Genomic DNA, 16,808 nt, shown 5'->3' with positions numbered 1-16,808 from the left:
AGGGTGTACTTAAATGAACCACTCAATAACAGAAGCTACAAGACAGATTTTGGGCCTTTGCTCAAATTTTGAGTTTGATGTTTGCCGAAGCATTTTCTTTTGGACCAAAGGCCCATTAGCTAAATACGCGAAAATTTCATCTAAGTTACAAATGTCAATACATAATTTTTCGTAAATTTATTTATGGGTGGTTCAGTTTGCAAGTAAATTAATATCTATTATATTTGGTTTACGAAATTGAATATTATAATTTAATTTTAGATCATATAATTAACGTGATAATTAATTATAAACACTATTCTCTAACTAAAATAATAGTATCATAATTTAATTTTAAACAAATTATCAAATTAACATATCATAATTAGTCATTGTAATTGAATGGAACCGTAGAAGATTGTGAAATTGGAAATTACTTGAACAATGATCTAAAGAGGTATTTAAATGTTTAGAAAAAAATATGAAAACAAACACTGCACCCAATATCAATTTGGATCTCTTACGAAATTATATATTACTCGAATATTACACTCCATTGAGTTTGATATTTTATAAACCCCACGTCCCAAACTATTTGGCGCGCGTTCTTTTTTGGCTTATCCCAATTTATTTGCTTTATTTCATCTTTTAACAAAAGCTTTATCACATATCTTCTTTTATTCTTTCTTTATCTCCTTTATATTTTTTGCTTTTCTACTTTATTCTCTCTATATTTAACTATTAAAAATCAATTTCTTCAATTTTGTACCCAAAAGAAATGCATTAACTAGTTTGAGACGGAGAGTGTGCATTAAAATTAATATTATTTTCCTCCTCTGCTGAGTACTAAAACATTTATTTTGAATATAAAAATAAAATAACAGAAATAATAATAATAAAATAAAAAGGATTAAAAATAGTAGTATTAATTTCCAAAAATGAATATGAATGATTTGACAAGAGTGAATAGTAGTGCTCATTTTTGTTATTTCACTCCATCCATATATTTTACTACTACTTATTTATTTTTTACTATACTCCTAAATGATAAATTAATTTTATATTCTACTTTATTATATTACTTAATTTTATATTCTACTTTATTATACTACTTCCTTCGTCTATAATAATTCGTCACCATTTGACCCGGCATAAGTTTTAAGAAATGTAATAAAAAATGAGTTGAAAAATTAATGACACATAAGTCCTACTTTTATACACTTTCTTTGTCCCAACTAAATTGATACAAAATTTTTGAGCACGAAGATTAAGAAATTGAGTTAAAAAATAGGAAAGATGACTAAAGTAAGAAAGATATAGAGAGAATAAAGTAGGTGATGAAAAAAATAAGAATAATAGAATATTTTATTTTTAATAGAAAAAGAAATGACTCTAAACTCCAAAGATAATACCATCAAATGATCCACCACGCATTCATTATGCTTACGTGGGAGGAGAGAAAAACTTACTAAAAAAAACTGAATGGGTGTAGTGAAGTTTCCATAGAGCTCCGTACCACAGAATTGAAACTCTGACGCCCATTTCCAACTATCGTGATCCACCTCAGCTCAGCCCACAAAATCCACTGCTCAAATTTCAATTTGATGCATTTCCAAAAGATAAAAGCAAAATTATCTTTCGGATTTTCGATTATTATTTGCTAAACCCGCGTTGATCAATTTTGCGGTTGGAATGATAGGTTTTTGCCCATTGTATTGCAGTTTTGGGGTCTAATTCTTCGCATTTTGGGGATTTCAGCAATGCGAGCTGCTTCCGTTGAATTTACCCAACTTCTAGTGGGATTTTAGGTGGTTGAAGCCCTAGATTTTGGGGATTTTTGTCTCAGCTTCAGCGGATGCGAAAGGTAAAACCCTAGCTCCTTTTGTTTCTCCCCTTAGATTTCTCCGTGCGTTTCGAGGTTGTGGCGTTTCATGTTGCTTTATCTCGCCTTATTTTGATCTTAACTTATTACAATTATTATTGGTTTTTACCTTTTATGCCGCGGTACTTCAGTTGTGCTGGCTGAATGAGAATTTATCCGTTCGAGCTGAACCTGGACTAACTTGTTCTGATTGGATATTTGATTTTGGGGGTTGAGACATATCTGTTTGAAGTTTAGGTTCTTCAAATTGCATGCCGTTTCATTAACATTATGGGAAAATCATCCTGTCTATACAATCTATATTTTCCCAGTATTAAGATGTTCATTCTGTTTGACATTGTATATGTGCTCTTGGATATGTATGTTTTCTGTTATTCATTCCATACCACAGCATTTCTTTAGGCCATAAAAAGCTGATTTTTTATTTTATTTTATTTTATTTTATTTTTATGTTCAGGCATGAGTAAAATTGGATGAAATGAAGGTAGATGTAATAATTTGTGGGAGATATTGCTTGTTACTGGGTGATAACCTTTATAATCTGATGATACTTGCTTTGTGAAATAGTTGCTTCTCTGAAGTCTCAGTAAATTAACCTAAAGATGAAAGTTTTAAGTTACGGGAAATGCTCAATTTCACAAAAGCAATGGAGCCCTGGCATGTTTTCAGCATCTTCCCTATGAGGAAAAAGTTAATTAAGGCTTCTGGAGTTGCAATGTGGTTTCTTTTGATTAACAATGACACTTTGTGATTAGTAAGCAACTTCCAACTAATTTCCTTTGAGAGGAATTCTGAAAAGTTGCTGCTTTAAATATGTAAATAATGTTATGTTGTCTAGTACTACCTCCGTCCTTTAAAAATACTAGCAACTATTTCCATTTTGGACCCGTTCCTTAAAATTAGACACTTTATATTTTAGGGAACTTTTTTCTCTCTTACTTTACCAGTTGGCATTAAAACCTATGTTGTTTCAAAAGTTTCTGTTTTTAAAGAACGAACGTAGTATCAGTTAATGGAACATCCTGAATCCCTGATAAGGCTACTCGGTGTGGAGTTCAGTTGGTAGGAATTTAATATAGACTCATGTGCATATTTTAATGAAATATCATGATGGAGCTTGCTGAAAGCATGACTAAGAAAAAGCAGTTAGGGTCTAAAGAGTTAATGTAGCTCATTGTGTTTATTGGTTATTCACTATCAATTATGGCATTTTGTATTCTGGTAACTTTTAATTATCGTTGATGACTGCAGATACTGATATGAATAGGGACGAGTTGGGAAATATTATGACTGTCAGGACAAAACCAGCGACTATAGTTGTTGCAAAAAGCAATGGTCACCGAGACGATGTTGGGCAGTCTAAGATGGAACCGCATATGGGGTTAGAGTTTGATACAGCTGAAGAGGCACAGGAGTTCTACAGTTCGTACGCTACCGAAGTCGGGTTCAAGATTAGGATTGGACAGCTATATAGATCCCGAGTTGACGGTGCTGTTATTTCTCGGAGATTTGTGTGTTCGAAGGAGGGGTTTCAGACCAACTCAAGGACTGGTTGTCCAGCTTTCATAAGAGTGCAAAAGGTAGATTCCGGGAAGTGGGTTTTAGCTAATATTAAGAAGGAGCATAATCATGATTTTGAAGCATCTGGAGAACTCTGTCCACCTCGGATACAGAGGAAAACTATTCCAACTCCAAGGTCATCATCGGCTGGTGGGGCTAGTCGGACTGGAATCAGATCACATGAGGATGATAGTCCGACTGGCGTAGTTGATATGAAACGTCTCAAAAAGGAAGAGATGGATGGAATGGTTGGACCTGTAGCCGAACCACAAAAAGGGCTAGAATTTAACACTGCCAATGAAGCTTACAAATTCTACTATACTTATGCAGCTAGTGCAGGTTTCAGGATCAGAATAGGTCAGTTGTTCCGTTCCAAGCATGATGGGTCGATCACATCTCGAAGATTTGTGTGCTCCAAAGAAGGGCATCAGCATCCCTCGAGAGTCGGCTGTGGGGCATATATGAGAATACAGAGGCAAGAATCAGGAAGGTGGGTTGTTGATCGTCTACAGAAGGAGCATAATCATGAATTTGAAACTCCTACAGATCTTAGTAGAACAGTCACTGTTGCATCAAAGGGGGATTACAGAGAGGAAGGAAGCAATATGCTGGAGAATTTGGATTTGGTAGAGACAAACGGAGGTCTGAGCCTTGTTAAACGTGTTTCAGAGAGTAACATCAGTAGTGCTTGGTATACTTTGCTTCTTGAGTACTTTCAATCCCGGCAAGCGGAAGACACAGGATTCTTTTACGCAGTGGAAACGCGTGAAGGCAAGGCAATGAATGTTTTTTGGGCCGATTCACGATCTAGATTTTCATGCACTCAATTTGGAGACGCCATTGTCTTTGATACGACACACAGAAGAGGTAGTTATTCAGTGCCATTGGCTTCATTTGTTGGTGTTAATCATCACCGTCAACCAGTACTACTTGGTTGCGCATTAGTAGCGGATGAATCTGAGGAGTCATTTACTTGGATTTTTCAGGCTTGGCTTAGGGCAATGTCGGGGCACCGCCCCATTTCTATGATAGCCGATCAAGAGCACACCATTCAGCATTCAATTGCTCAGGTTTTCCCGGGGACGCATCACCGGTTTTCTGCCTGGCAAATCCTGGCTAAAGAACAGGAGAATTTAGGGCCATTACTCTCCATGTATGCTGATTTCAGATATGATTATGAGACTTGCGTCTTCCAGAGTCAGACGGCTAATGAGTTTGATTCTGCTTGGGATATGCTCATGGACAAATACAACCTCAGAGACCATTCTTGGTTCAGGGATATGTACAGAATGCGTAAAAGCTGGGTCCCTTTCTACCTCAAAGGAACATTCTTTGCTGGAATCCCCGTGGATGGGAGCTTAAAGTCATATTTTGGCACTATCTTGACGGCTCAGACGCCTTCCAGTGAATTCATTGTACGATATGAGAAAGCTCTGGAGCAGCGACGCGAAGAGGAAAGGAAGGAGGATTTCAACACCTTTAATCTCCAAGCAGTTCTGCACACGAAGGACCCAATAGAAGAGCAATGCAGAAGGCTTTACACAATCACAATGTTTAAGGTCTTCCAGAAGGAGCTCTTGGAGTGCTATAGTTATGTCGGTATGAAGATAAACGTCGAAGGAGCCATCAGCAGATACATGGTGCAGAAGTGCGGGAACAGCGAGGAGAGGAAAACTGTTGCCTTCAACGCGTCAAATCTCAACATAAACTGCAGCTGCAAGATGTTCGAGTTTGAAGGTGTTCTCTGCAGGCATGCTCTCAAAGTGCTCCAAATCATGAACATAAGGGAGCTCCCGTCTCGGTATGTCCTGCACCGGTGGAGCAAGAATGCCAAATACGGAATCCTCAGAGATGCTGACTCAGCAGGTGGTCCACAGGATTTCAAGGCGCTGATGCTGTGGAGTCTCAGAGAGGAAGCGCGGAACTACATCGAGGCCGGGGCGGCGTCTCTCGAGAGATACAAACTGGCGTTCGAGATCATGCAGGAAGGTAGGAGGAATCTCTGCTGGCAAAACTAGGGCCGTGTATCTGTTAGAAATGTTCACATGTATTTATCTCGGCTCGAGCTCGGAGCTGGACTCACCTCCAAATCGCTTGTAACTCAGGGCTAGTTTTTCACTTGTTTCAGCCATGTAAATTAGATAGCATCACCCTTTTTTCTTTGCAATCTGTATGCAGCTTGGCAAGAATCGTAGTTCTAATGGAAAATTCAGCTGAAATTGTTGTTAAATTAGTTAATGGGATGCACATGAGTCAAATTGGTGCTTGTGAGTACTAACATCTACTAATTGAATAAATTAATACAACTAATTTCTTAATCAAGACAGAAACATCTAGTTATGAATGAAATATGTTCTCTGCCGGTTATAGTAACAGCATAAGTACTTATTTCTGAATTTGAAATATTAGAAAAAAGAGAGCAAGGTACATGGCCTCTTCATAGTAACAGCAATTATACAACAGACAGATTTGAGTGTTGTTAGCAATCTAGAATCTTGGCAAAGTGGTAGCACATACAAGGCCAATGAGGCAAGAGCAAGAAACGATATTAGCAATCTTGGCAGATGAGCCAGCTGACAGAAAAATGCGATAAGAGTTGCAGTCTCCACGGAAACCTCTAACGATCATTGCCTGCAAACAAGATAGACAGCAATGATCAGGTTTCTACTGCTGCAAGTATACTAAATTTTAACTCTGGGAGATATGACAGAGGACAGAAACATCGGTCAGTTTCTATTTAAACATCATGGAAGTATGAGAAATGTTACAAATCAACACCTTTTAGTAGCATACTTGTAGAGGAGACCATAAAAATGGCGTATGATGATGACATAAAGCTGAAGGGATAGAAATAATAGGAATTGGAGATGTAAGAACAATACGAACCTGGCTTATCTGCTCTGCGTGGCTATAGACATTCTTGAAGATCCTTCGGATGTATGTGAAGAAAACTGCAGAGAAGGTTTTATAAGAATCAGCTCCTAATTGAGTACGAAACGACATGTATACAATTGTAGATAGATGAAAAGAATATCCATGTGGCATGTACAGTACTCAGATGCTTTTCCTAAAATATTAGTAACAGAATTCCATGCACAGAATGTTTTGAACTTAAAAAATCTTCTGCAAAAGGAGATAAGCATGCCAGCATCTCAAAGTAGATAATTTAAGTTGGAGAATACCATCTACTGTCTCAAGTGTTGTTAACTGCTCCCATTGAATCCTACGAGATACAATACCCAGGGCCACATTGCGAACCTGCCATGGCATAGAGGAATTTAAAAACTACTGTGAAATTTTTTCAAGAATAAGATGTGGAAAAACAAAAAACTGCCTTTACAAGAGTTCAGCAGAAATGATCAACTTCCACAATCAACTGAGAAAAAAAAAGTCTATTTTACCTCATCGAATACCAAATTGATGAATCTTAACGAGAGTAGTAGAGTTAGAATGACTTCAGCCACTGGGACACCACAGTTCTTCAAAGGAAGAATAAAGCATTGCAAAGCAAATGCAAGCTGCTCTGATGTTGTGGTTGTCAAGCAAAGGCTAGCACTTTGGAAGATCTTTCAAGGAAAAAATGTAGTATGAATTAGTAAAGTTAGTAACTCAATATTAAATTATTGCATCTGCCAAATGAAAGATGACAAATATTAGTTGAGTGCATGATTTCAACAATACAGCACAGTTACACTGAAGAGTTTGTTTTATTTTAAGAACTTGTGGAGAAGAAACGACCTAATTGATTCAGACTTCACCCAAATAATTGGATATCTAACACATTTCAAGATTTACTTACCAAAATCACTTTGGATGTATTCAATATCTTCCATGAATGGCAAATACAAGGTTATGTAGTTATCTATGGATCCAGTGAAGAAAAAAAAACTTCCACCAAGTATTTGATCATTTTCAAGATTTACTACAGCACATGGAACTAAGGGTCTATTATATCACAAGATCGCGCATAAATATTATAACATGGAGACAAAGAAACAAATAATTGCACATAAGCATCCATCATACTCCCTCCGTCCCATAAAAATATGGGCAATGGTATGGTAAAGTAAGAGAGAAGAGGAGAAAGGTAGTTAGAGTAGTGTTAGTGGATAGTGGGACATACATTATTAAATTGATATAACATTCCAAAAATGGAATGCACATGTTTTTGTGGGATGGATGAAAATGGAAAGTGCACATATTTTTATGGGACAGAGGGAGTATTATATAGAGCCAAGGCAAACTCACAGTGAATGTTAAACAAGCTGCTGTAGTAGCAGCTGACAAGCCTTTACTTGTCAACTGTAACGGCCCAAACTTCATAATCACATATTTATAACCTTCATAAGATGCGGCAAGGTTTGGTAATCCTGTCACTGAAGATGGTGGGCTTCTCGACCGTAAAAGGGAAGGTGCACTGTCGGTGCTTAACCCCAACAAAACAAACAAGATACCGCAGAGCAAAGTCACTCTTCCCAATTGATCCTACAATAATATTGGACATTTAATAAGGCAGTTTCCCTGCATAAAGAAAAGTACTATTACTACAAGTATGTTCCAAAAGAGAAGTACAAGCTACATATTTGAGTATTCAAAAAAGAAACTGACTTTCTTTTTCCACTCATACATATGCGAAACAGTTACCATCTAAGTATGTGACTGGCCTTACCTTCCACACCTCAGTCGGCTGAACCCACACAGACAACAGGGCTAGATAGACTACCACCCCCACACGCACCGTCATATCTGCTTTCGCTGGTAAAACTACAAACGCAAGCAGCCATGCCTACACACACAAGAGAAACAACACAATTACAACCTATGTGGGATCTGTTACTGATAGCTTTAACACTCTTAAAACAAAAAAACATACTATTACTCATGAACACACTGAGCTGGGCTTTGTAAAACAAGTTTTATTCATCAAGCCTTCAAACACCCTCACAAAATATAATCTACAAGTTCCTTCGTATTTTCATTCTTTTGAATTTAATTTGTACAGTATAATCTCTACTTTCGACAATCGACATAGAGAATGCAGATATGTTACCCTATTTCCAACATAAAGAAGACCACAGAAGGTAGAGAAAGGGGGGATCACCATGCTTAACCAATAAAAGAGAACAATTTTTACAGCTTTATCCAACAAAATAAAGCCCTTGAGAAATTTATACATAAAATAAAAAAATAAAAAAGAAAAGAAATATACCATCTTAATTCTAGGGTCAACGCTGTGCAAGAAAGTGGTGGGAGAAGATATGTATTGAGCAATGGGACTGGAGGTAGCCCCTGATATTGCTCCAAACACTTTCTCTGCACCAAACAGATTACGGGGCAGCCATTTTTCCCAGCTCTTACTGCCCCCAATTTCATCATTACTAACTGCTGCACATTTAATTCGAGGTTTGAGTGCTACGGAGCAGCGCTGCAGCAGCAATTGTGAGTAATTTCTCGCAGAGTGGAGTGAGCGAAGAGATGGGACTGTCGCTGGAGGTCTAGGGTGTGAGACGAGGAGCGCCGGATACATCGGCGGCGGCGGAAAGAATCGGAATGTTGGTTTTTTCGGAAGGGAGAATCCTGTTATTTCCGATTTGGTTTAATTATCCAAACTTTTATTTTCTACACAAGAAAAAAAATGTTATACTAGTAATTTCTAATTTTAAGTAATTTATTCGACGTTTATATTTATTCGACGTTATGCATATGAATTTACGGCAGCAATTAAAAAACAACTAAATTCTAATGCATAATTAAAGACAAAATTTCAATCACTCTAAATCGAAATCGGTGATAACACTAGTTCATTTAAAACCCTAGATTTGGAACATAGTTTTGACATTTAAATTATTTACCCAGAGTCACATCTCCATACACTACCACAAACACACCATGAAGTTGAAAAAGCAAACATAAATTAGCAAATACTCCACTACTAACCAATAACCATTAAAATTTAAAACTACATAACAATACAAGATGAGTTTGTGATGCATCCCATTCTTTGTTAACTTAAAGCTTCCTTCTTCTACTCCTCCATCTCTTCATCTTCAATCTACCTCTCGCTAGCTACCTTATATATCATCTTCACCCCTCTGAAGCACTGATATGGGGACTGTATTCATACCCTGTGGGGCCCGTCAACAGCGACATCACTGGCTGCAGCCAGCCGACCGAAGTTCTGCTGCTACCGAGTCGCAGTTGGAACCGTTTCCACCTTGCCATTGTCGCAGTAAGAGTTTAGTACCAGAGGCTTCCGGCTCCGCCTTGGGCAGCAGCAACTTTTCTTGCCATGTAGAGCTCTTGTTTGCGCTGCAGCGCGTTAGGCCCGTCACCCATGGCGCCTTCTCCGTCTTCGGCCTTGCACTTCCTCGGGTACGAAGGGTTAGGAGCGACGTATTGAGGATGCATGCTGGGATTTCTCATCGTTCTGCGCTGTTCGTTTGAGTCTACCGGTGCTGGTGGCAGTGCCGCTCCGTAGTTGTTGTATCGTGGTGCGTGGCCGGTGATCTTCCCCGGCCTTGTGGCGGGCTTTGCTGAGATACGAGAGACAGTCGACAAGTTACATCTCGTGTTTCAGACACGTGTATGAGATCTCACACCGATATGAAAATGTCGTACCTTGGATATTTTCTGGAACTTGGAGAGGCAACCGTGTCATCGGAATTGCATACGAGTGATCAGCGTGTGGCTTCTCGACATCTTTTATGGAGCACTTGGAGAGTTCGTTGGCCACTTCGCTCATACTTGGATTAGCATTACCCGAATAGAGTACAGAAGGCCTGCAGCCATTAACATGTTTTAGTTCCATCCGCGATTTGCACAATAGTTATAGTGCGACACAAAGCGTAGACGATGAACGTAAATTAGGATCATGTTTACCTAGGCAAAGACGACGATTGTTGTCTCTCAGCAGGCGGAGCAGGAGCAGCACCTCCGTTTCTCCAATGCTCCTCAAGAAACGCAAATTGCTTCTTGAATTTGTCGACAGCACTGACGAATGAGGATGCGATCAAAACACGTTCATATCACGGAAATGTTAAAGCCAGCTGGAAATTTCTTGGGAAATAGGTAATACCTTGGATACATGAAGCTCGTAGGTTCTGCTCCATCCAAATGCTCTTTCAACATCTTGGGGTGATACTCAAGAATCTCGCGGTATATCAGCTCTCGAACGTCATCCTTTGTGATTCTTCTCCTCTCAAACTCAAATTCCATTTTGGTGACCGGTTGTGCAGAAGGTTCTCTCTCTACTCGAGCTAAGTTCCGGAAGTATGGATCTGCAAGAGCCTGACAGCTCGAATTTTTTTTTTCACAAACTTGAACTACAAAAGGCAAGCTCTGATATATAAAAAGTTTGACAAGAGAGAAAAAGTATCAAAACCTCCTCAGCAGAAGGTCGGTCCTTGGGATCAAAAGCGAGCATTCTTTGTAAGAGACGGAGAGCAAAGGGATCAGCATTCGGGAACTTGTGAGACAAAGGAATCGCCTTCTTCCTTCTCATGCTGCTTAAATACCTACGAGCCTTCTCGTTTCTTATCTGTCATATTATATGATACAATCGAATACAATCGAATTAGCTAACTTATGTTCACGTTCTTAGACTCTCAAAACCACCCCCCCCCCAAAAAAAAATAACACCGGCGTACCCTTGCTATGGTTTCAGGAGGTGGAGTTCCCAACAAATCAGTCATGAGATCTAATTGATGAACAACGTTTTTCCCGGGGAAGAGAGGTTTTCCAGTCAAAAGTTCCGCAAAAATACAGCCAATGCTCCAAATATCAATCGCAGGTGTATACTGCAAAATCGACATAAGAAAACAAACATCAGAAAATTTGCAGCACTTTCACCACATTGGACTTGTGGACTTTCTAGTCGTAACGAATTTGTAACGAGTAATCAGTCACTAACTTATACCTTGGAGAAAAAGGATCCACATAATTCTGGAGCTCTATACCACCTTGTTGCAACGTAATCCTACAATAAAATAGGTGAGTCAGAGAAGATATTTAGTCGATGCAGAAAAGAAACAGAAGTCAAGAAAATAATTAAGAAAAGGAATACCGTCCAAAATATTGCTGTTGGAGTATCATTGAAGGCAACTCTAGCAAGGCCAAAATCACAAATTTTCAATTTGCAATCAGCATTTGCCAAGATGTTCTTGGGCTTCAGGTCACGATGAAATACATTAGCTGCACATAAAACTTCTAGTTAGATGAAACAAGTTAACAACAAGGATTGCACAGTTATATTTCGAGATTGTAGCAGTCCTATAACCTGTATGAATATATTTCATGCCACGAAGAAGCTGATATAGGAAGAATTGGTAATGTTCCGGAGTCAAGTCGTCGTTGGCTTTGATGACCTGGTGGAGATCGGACTCCATCAGTTCAAACACTACGTATATGTCCTTGAACTCTCTTCTAGACGGGGGCAGCAGAATATGCTTGATCTCCACAATGTCTGGATGTCGGAGAAGTCTAAGAAGCTTAACTTCACGAAGAATCCGTGTGGCATCGGAGACATGTTCGAAGATGTCATTTATCTTCTTGATTGCAACCTTTTCTCCTGTACGTGTATCATATGCTGAGCAGACGACACCATAGCTGCCTTTCCCTATTACTTCCTCGATTTTGTATCTGCTTCCTTCACCATATTGTGTGAAGAAATCCACATCTACAGACTGAAAAAAATAACGACGGTATACTTTATTAGACATGGAGAAAAATGAGAATTGAGAAAACACGGCAGTGAAATGAGGAGGCGGAAATGGACACTGTTCAAAATTGATGATGAAGAAAAAAGGGCTTTCAACAGAATCAAACTAATGAACGTCCAAATGAATGACAGTATCACCATAGATTATGAACTTATGATTGAGTTCTTGAACGAATAAGATATACTACTATATTTTGTAGATTGGAGACATTAGAAGCAAAGAAAATGTCTGAACTAAAATCTCATTAAAACAACGTAACTTCAAGTGTACACGAACCTTTATATAAAGATAGATCTACGAGAAAAGTTAAAGAACATAAGAGGGAAGAGTCATGCAAGATTTAAACTAAAGAAAAATCACTTTCATCAGCATAAAATCGATGTCATTGCAACGCCCATCATTAAGTGGTCTATTATTCTTGGCAAAACACGATCATTTCACGACGGGCCAACACAAATAATTCCTTTAAATTTGAACAAAACCTCACACTTTGAATTCTATCTCACAATACAAAACCCAAGTCCTTTAGATTTTCCATTCAAACCAGAACCAACTAAGGAAGCTTGAATTTTGAAATTACAATTGCTAGGATAAACTTAATCACCAATAATCACAATTACCTAGCTGAAGAAAGTAATCATGATTAATGAATCAATCTACTTTAACCAATGTGATGTACCAAAAGAGAAGATCAAGAAATTGATGCAACTCCAATCAAAAGCTAATATAATTAAACAGTGTGATTATACACACTAAAGTCCAAAACAACCTCAACAATACAAAATCCTCCATATAAATCCTAACATCTCCCATCTTACTGAACACTTAAAATTGGATCCCAACAAATTTCAAATATTCCAAAATCAAATCTTGATGAAATTACACGTATTCTGAAATCAAACTACATAATTCCAACTCAGTATAATCCAAGAAATTAAATCTGCAAACAGCTGAAACTTAAAAAAGCTAACCTTTTTCCGATGATCAGATTGCATATTATCCCAAAATCAGCTGAAATTGAATTCCACAATATGGATAAGGAAGATTAGATCACAAAGAAACCAGAAAATGTTGACTATTCAGCAAAAGAGTCGAATTGAGTTTGGATCGAAAAATGAAGTGAGCACAGAAATGAATCAACGAATTTGGAAGAAATCCCAGATGATATCTCAAGTGAAAACCCCCAAAACATGAAGAGAGAGGGAGAATTAGAAGAATTCGAGCATAAAACTGTGATCTTGAAATGGGTTAGCAGAGTTGAAGAGTTACCCTTTTTTATGGGGCAAAGCAAGAAACAGATTTTTTTTGGAGGGGCGAAAGCGTGTACGAGGAATGAGAGTTATGTAGCTGTAAAAATGGAGATTCCTAAGCCGTTGTCGATGATCTCTAACGCAAATGGGGAAGAGGGGCTTTTTGCAAAGTGAATGAGTTGTAGAGAGAGATATAAGTAAAGTGGATAATATGTCTGAAATTAATTATTTATATCAACAAGTATTCATTTTAATTCTTGTAAATTCAAATCCAGTTTTATTGGATTAATTAAATGTATGGACTAAAAATGGGTAATTCATGTGAAAATTGAATGCAATATAATTAGTAAGTATAATGCCAAATGAAGGACATTTATGTAATATAAAAATTAAAAACGATTAATCCAATTATGAATAATTATTCCTTTAGGAATTTTCTACTTTTGTTGGTAATATAGTGGAATATATTTCTTATTAATATATAGCTTATCAAAAAGATGAGATACTTTTATATCTTCGCATAGAAGAGTGGAGGAATCTATTATTCGACAAAAGATTATTTATTATGCTCTAACGCACTAAAAAACATATCTTCGTTACTATGTGTATTCCAAACATTCAACGGTGAAAACATTATTTGTAATCAGAAAATAAAGAGATCAACTCTCATTATATTTCTATATTCAAATTAAAAAAAGTGCATCAGAAATCAATTTTTAATTGCTTCAAAAAATCGAAATGTTATGAAACAAAAATGGCCGATGTATATTATCATTTTATTCTCATATTTGAATTAACATAATAAAATATTAGTATTAGATATTATAGTTTTTAATCTAAATATAAGTAACATTTTACTATATATTATGAACTGTCAAACGTGCTGAAAAATATTAGTCTACATCTACACCCTTGAGCCACCTCAAAGGGCAAGTGTATTTTATAACTCAATAAATATATATTATACAATAATTCTATATAATTTAGGAATATTCGTGTAAATGTCTATTAATCGAATTTCAATAAATGTGATATTCATCATTTTCTTCACACGCATACATCTATGTATAAATAGATAGACTTCATTTTTATATTAATGTTGTTTTGAATATTGCATTAATTATAGTAGACTAAGACGGTGCCATGTGCACATCACATGGCTTAGTTGTAAGCCTATCAAAATAAATATGGTACTAATTTATTGTAGATAATATATTGTCATTGTCATTATCATATTAATACAATACTATATACAGAAAAAACGCGTTAACTTCGTAAAGTGTAATTTCTTTTGCCTATTTGGCTATTTAGTCATTACAAATATAGTATTATTTTTGTAAACCTTTTTAGTATATATTTTTATAGAGAAATACTATGTACTAATATTATTTCAAAAGTTGTGAATGCATGCTATGTGCTATCACAGAAGCCTTTTCCACTATCAATTGATTATATAGAGAGTACAAAATAAAATATAGTCAACGTTCCATAAATATAGTGTTACTGTCATTTTCACAAAATAATGGCGTTATTAATTACTTCTAATTTATATTTATTAGACTGAGTGGTAATCTGATTAGGAAATCGATTACTTGCCATGATCAAATAATGAAAAAAATACAAATTGCCATCACGTTTAATTGCTTTTTTATTATTGAATGGATACATTTTCAACATTTTTCAATAAGGTCACACAGTTCAGCAACACAATATCTATACAAATACAACTTACAGTATCTATACAAATATAACTATCTAAATATGACATCCGTATAAGAGTATGGGAAACATCTAACCCAAAGTCTAAACCGAACTCATGCCAAAAATCTATCACATTATTTTTCCATCAATTTGTTGCCGGGTCACGACTTCAATAACCCTATCATGACCCCAATCAAACTTCAAATATATTACAATTTAATTTTAAAATAATAAAATAACTTCATTATATATAATTAAAAATCTATTTCTTTTTTTATATTGTGGCCTGAGATTGAATTTGAAAGTGAAAAGGAATGTATGTACAAATAGAAATATGGAATTGCAAAAAAGGAAAACGATGTCCGTCCACTACGCCGTAATGTGTGGTCTGAACACACATGACCCCTAGCGAGTCGAAGACTCCGACCTCTCCAATATGGTGCACCCTCCGCTCACGCTGGACCGAACCTCCAAAATCGCTGTCCAACCCCTTTTCTCCTTCCCCCTCTTTGCTTGCTAATATACAAAAGAATCTAACTTGTGATTGTACAACAATTAAAATCAGTACTGGTTTCACTTAGATAATTGGACTAGTATTTTTATTTATTTTCTTTGTTAAAAAATATTACTAAAATAAATATAAATTGACTTACATATTAGTTGAAGAGTAAATATAAATTGAATTGATTTAGTCGTCAGATAAAATAGTGGTTTAAACTAAAGAACAAGTCTCGTAATACTCAATTATTTACGCATAAATAATACGATAAAAATGAAAGATACAATCAAGTTGTAAACTGATGGGGTACGTACTAAACAAGCCCAATAGCAGTGACGGCCCATCAGCCCAAAGCCCAAGGAAGAGTATCAGTTCGGCATTACCAAAGAGTTCGGCCCCAGCCTACAGCTCGGTAAAAGCCGACCAATCAGTTCGGCATTACCAAAGAGTTCGGCCCCAGCCTACAACTCGGTAAAAGCCGACCAATCAAGCTCTACTCTCAGATCGGCAAAAGCTGCTCGGTCATAGTTCAGAAGTTCGGTCTCAGTATTCGACCGAACTGGGAGATAGTGGACTCATGCAGAACCTCCACGACCTCCACTACACGATCTATTTAGTGGTGTCAACTCATGCAGGATCTCATGCAGGATAGCGGACCAAACAAAGAGATAGTGGACCCATGCAGGATCTCATGACCTCCACGACATCCACTACCTAGTTAGTGGTGATGCAAGCCACGACCTAGTTAGTGGTGATGCAAGCCACGATCTTAGTTCAATGTATAAATAGAACTTAGATCAGATAGAAAAAGGGCTCTAGACATCAAATAACATATAGCAAGTCTGTATTTGTAAGCTGTAAACCAGATCAAGCAATACAATCTTGCCTTCCTTTCTTCCCGTGGACGTAGATTTACTTCAGTAAATCGAACCACGTAATTCCTTGTGTCGTGATCTATATTCATTACCTGCATTTACTACCATCAAAAATTCGCCCAACCATCATAAACGAAAAAAAAACGATCTTGATTCATTAAGTTCTTATTTATGCAAGTAGCATCTTGATTCTTAAGTTCTTAACAATCTCAATTCATTAACATTTACCTTAATAACATCGAAATAAAACGAAATTGGTGTCATGTGAAAAAGACTTTCTAACCACCTTAATTAAAACCCACAAAACTTCATAGGCCATGCAAGAAGACACGCACTCAATTGCAA

The 16,808-nt window shown here is 36.9% G+C and overlaps 3 protein-coding genes across 3 annotated transcripts; 1 reads left to right on the top strand and 2 right to left on the bottom strand.

Moving 5' to 3' along the window:
• Window positions 1–1,415: 1,415 nt before the first annotated feature.
• LOC121771909 (protein FAR1-RELATED SEQUENCE 7-like) lies at window positions 1,416–5,651 on the top strand. The gene is made up of 2 exons (XM_042168804.1): window positions 1,416–1,843; window positions 3,113–5,651. Exon 2 carries the CDS (start codon window positions 3,121–3,123, stop codon window positions 5,437–5,439), a length of 2,319 nt encoding a protein of 772 aa, XP_042024738.1. The 5' UTR covers window positions 1,416–1,843; window positions 3,113–3,120; the 3' UTR covers window positions 5,440–5,651.
• A 134-nt stretch (window positions 5,652–5,785) lies between these two features.
• Window positions 5,786–9,054, bottom strand: LOC121771470 (protein ABCI12, chloroplastic-like). The gene is made up of 7 exons (XM_042168255.1): window positions 8,631–9,054; window positions 8,091–8,207; window positions 7,670–7,906; window positions 6,823–6,987; window positions 6,604–6,679; window positions 6,308–6,372; window positions 5,786–6,052 (listed from the first exon to the last, which is right to left on the bottom strand). Exons 1-7 carry the CDS (start codon window positions 8,946–8,948, stop codon window positions 5,909–5,911), a joined length of 1,122 nt encoding a protein of 373 aa, XP_042024189.1. The 5' UTR covers window positions 8,949–9,054; the 3' UTR covers window positions 5,786–5,908.
• A 141-nt stretch (window positions 9,055–9,195) lies between these two features.
• On the bottom strand, window positions 9,196–13,569 carry LOC121771469 (mitogen-activated protein kinase 15-like). The gene is made up of 11 exons (XM_042168254.1): window positions 13,408–13,569; window positions 13,110–13,149; window positions 11,697–12,102; window positions 11,484–11,611; window positions 11,337–11,396; window positions 11,068–11,217; window positions 10,803–10,958; window positions 10,497–10,708; window positions 10,301–10,411; window positions 10,040–10,200; window positions 9,196–9,954 (listed from the first exon to the last, which is right to left on the bottom strand). Exons 2-11 carry the CDS (start codon window positions 13,131–13,133, stop codon window positions 9,659–9,661), a joined length of 1,704 nt encoding a protein of 567 aa, XP_042024188.1. The 5' UTR covers window positions 13,134–13,149; window positions 13,408–13,569; the 3' UTR covers window positions 9,196–9,658.
• Between the last annotated feature and the right edge of the window lie 3,239 nt (window positions 13,570–16,808).

The sequence above is a fragment of the Salvia splendens genome, chromosome 16 (genome assembly GCF_004379255.2).
Source record: "Salvia splendens isolate huo1 chromosome 16, SspV2, whole genome shotgun sequence".
NCBI classification, from domain to species: Eukaryota; Viridiplantae; Streptophyta; class Magnoliopsida; order Lamiales; family Lamiaceae; genus Salvia; species Salvia splendens.
Note: the sequence above shows the minus strand (reverse complement) of the source record. Positions and strands in the feature narration are given on the sequence as shown.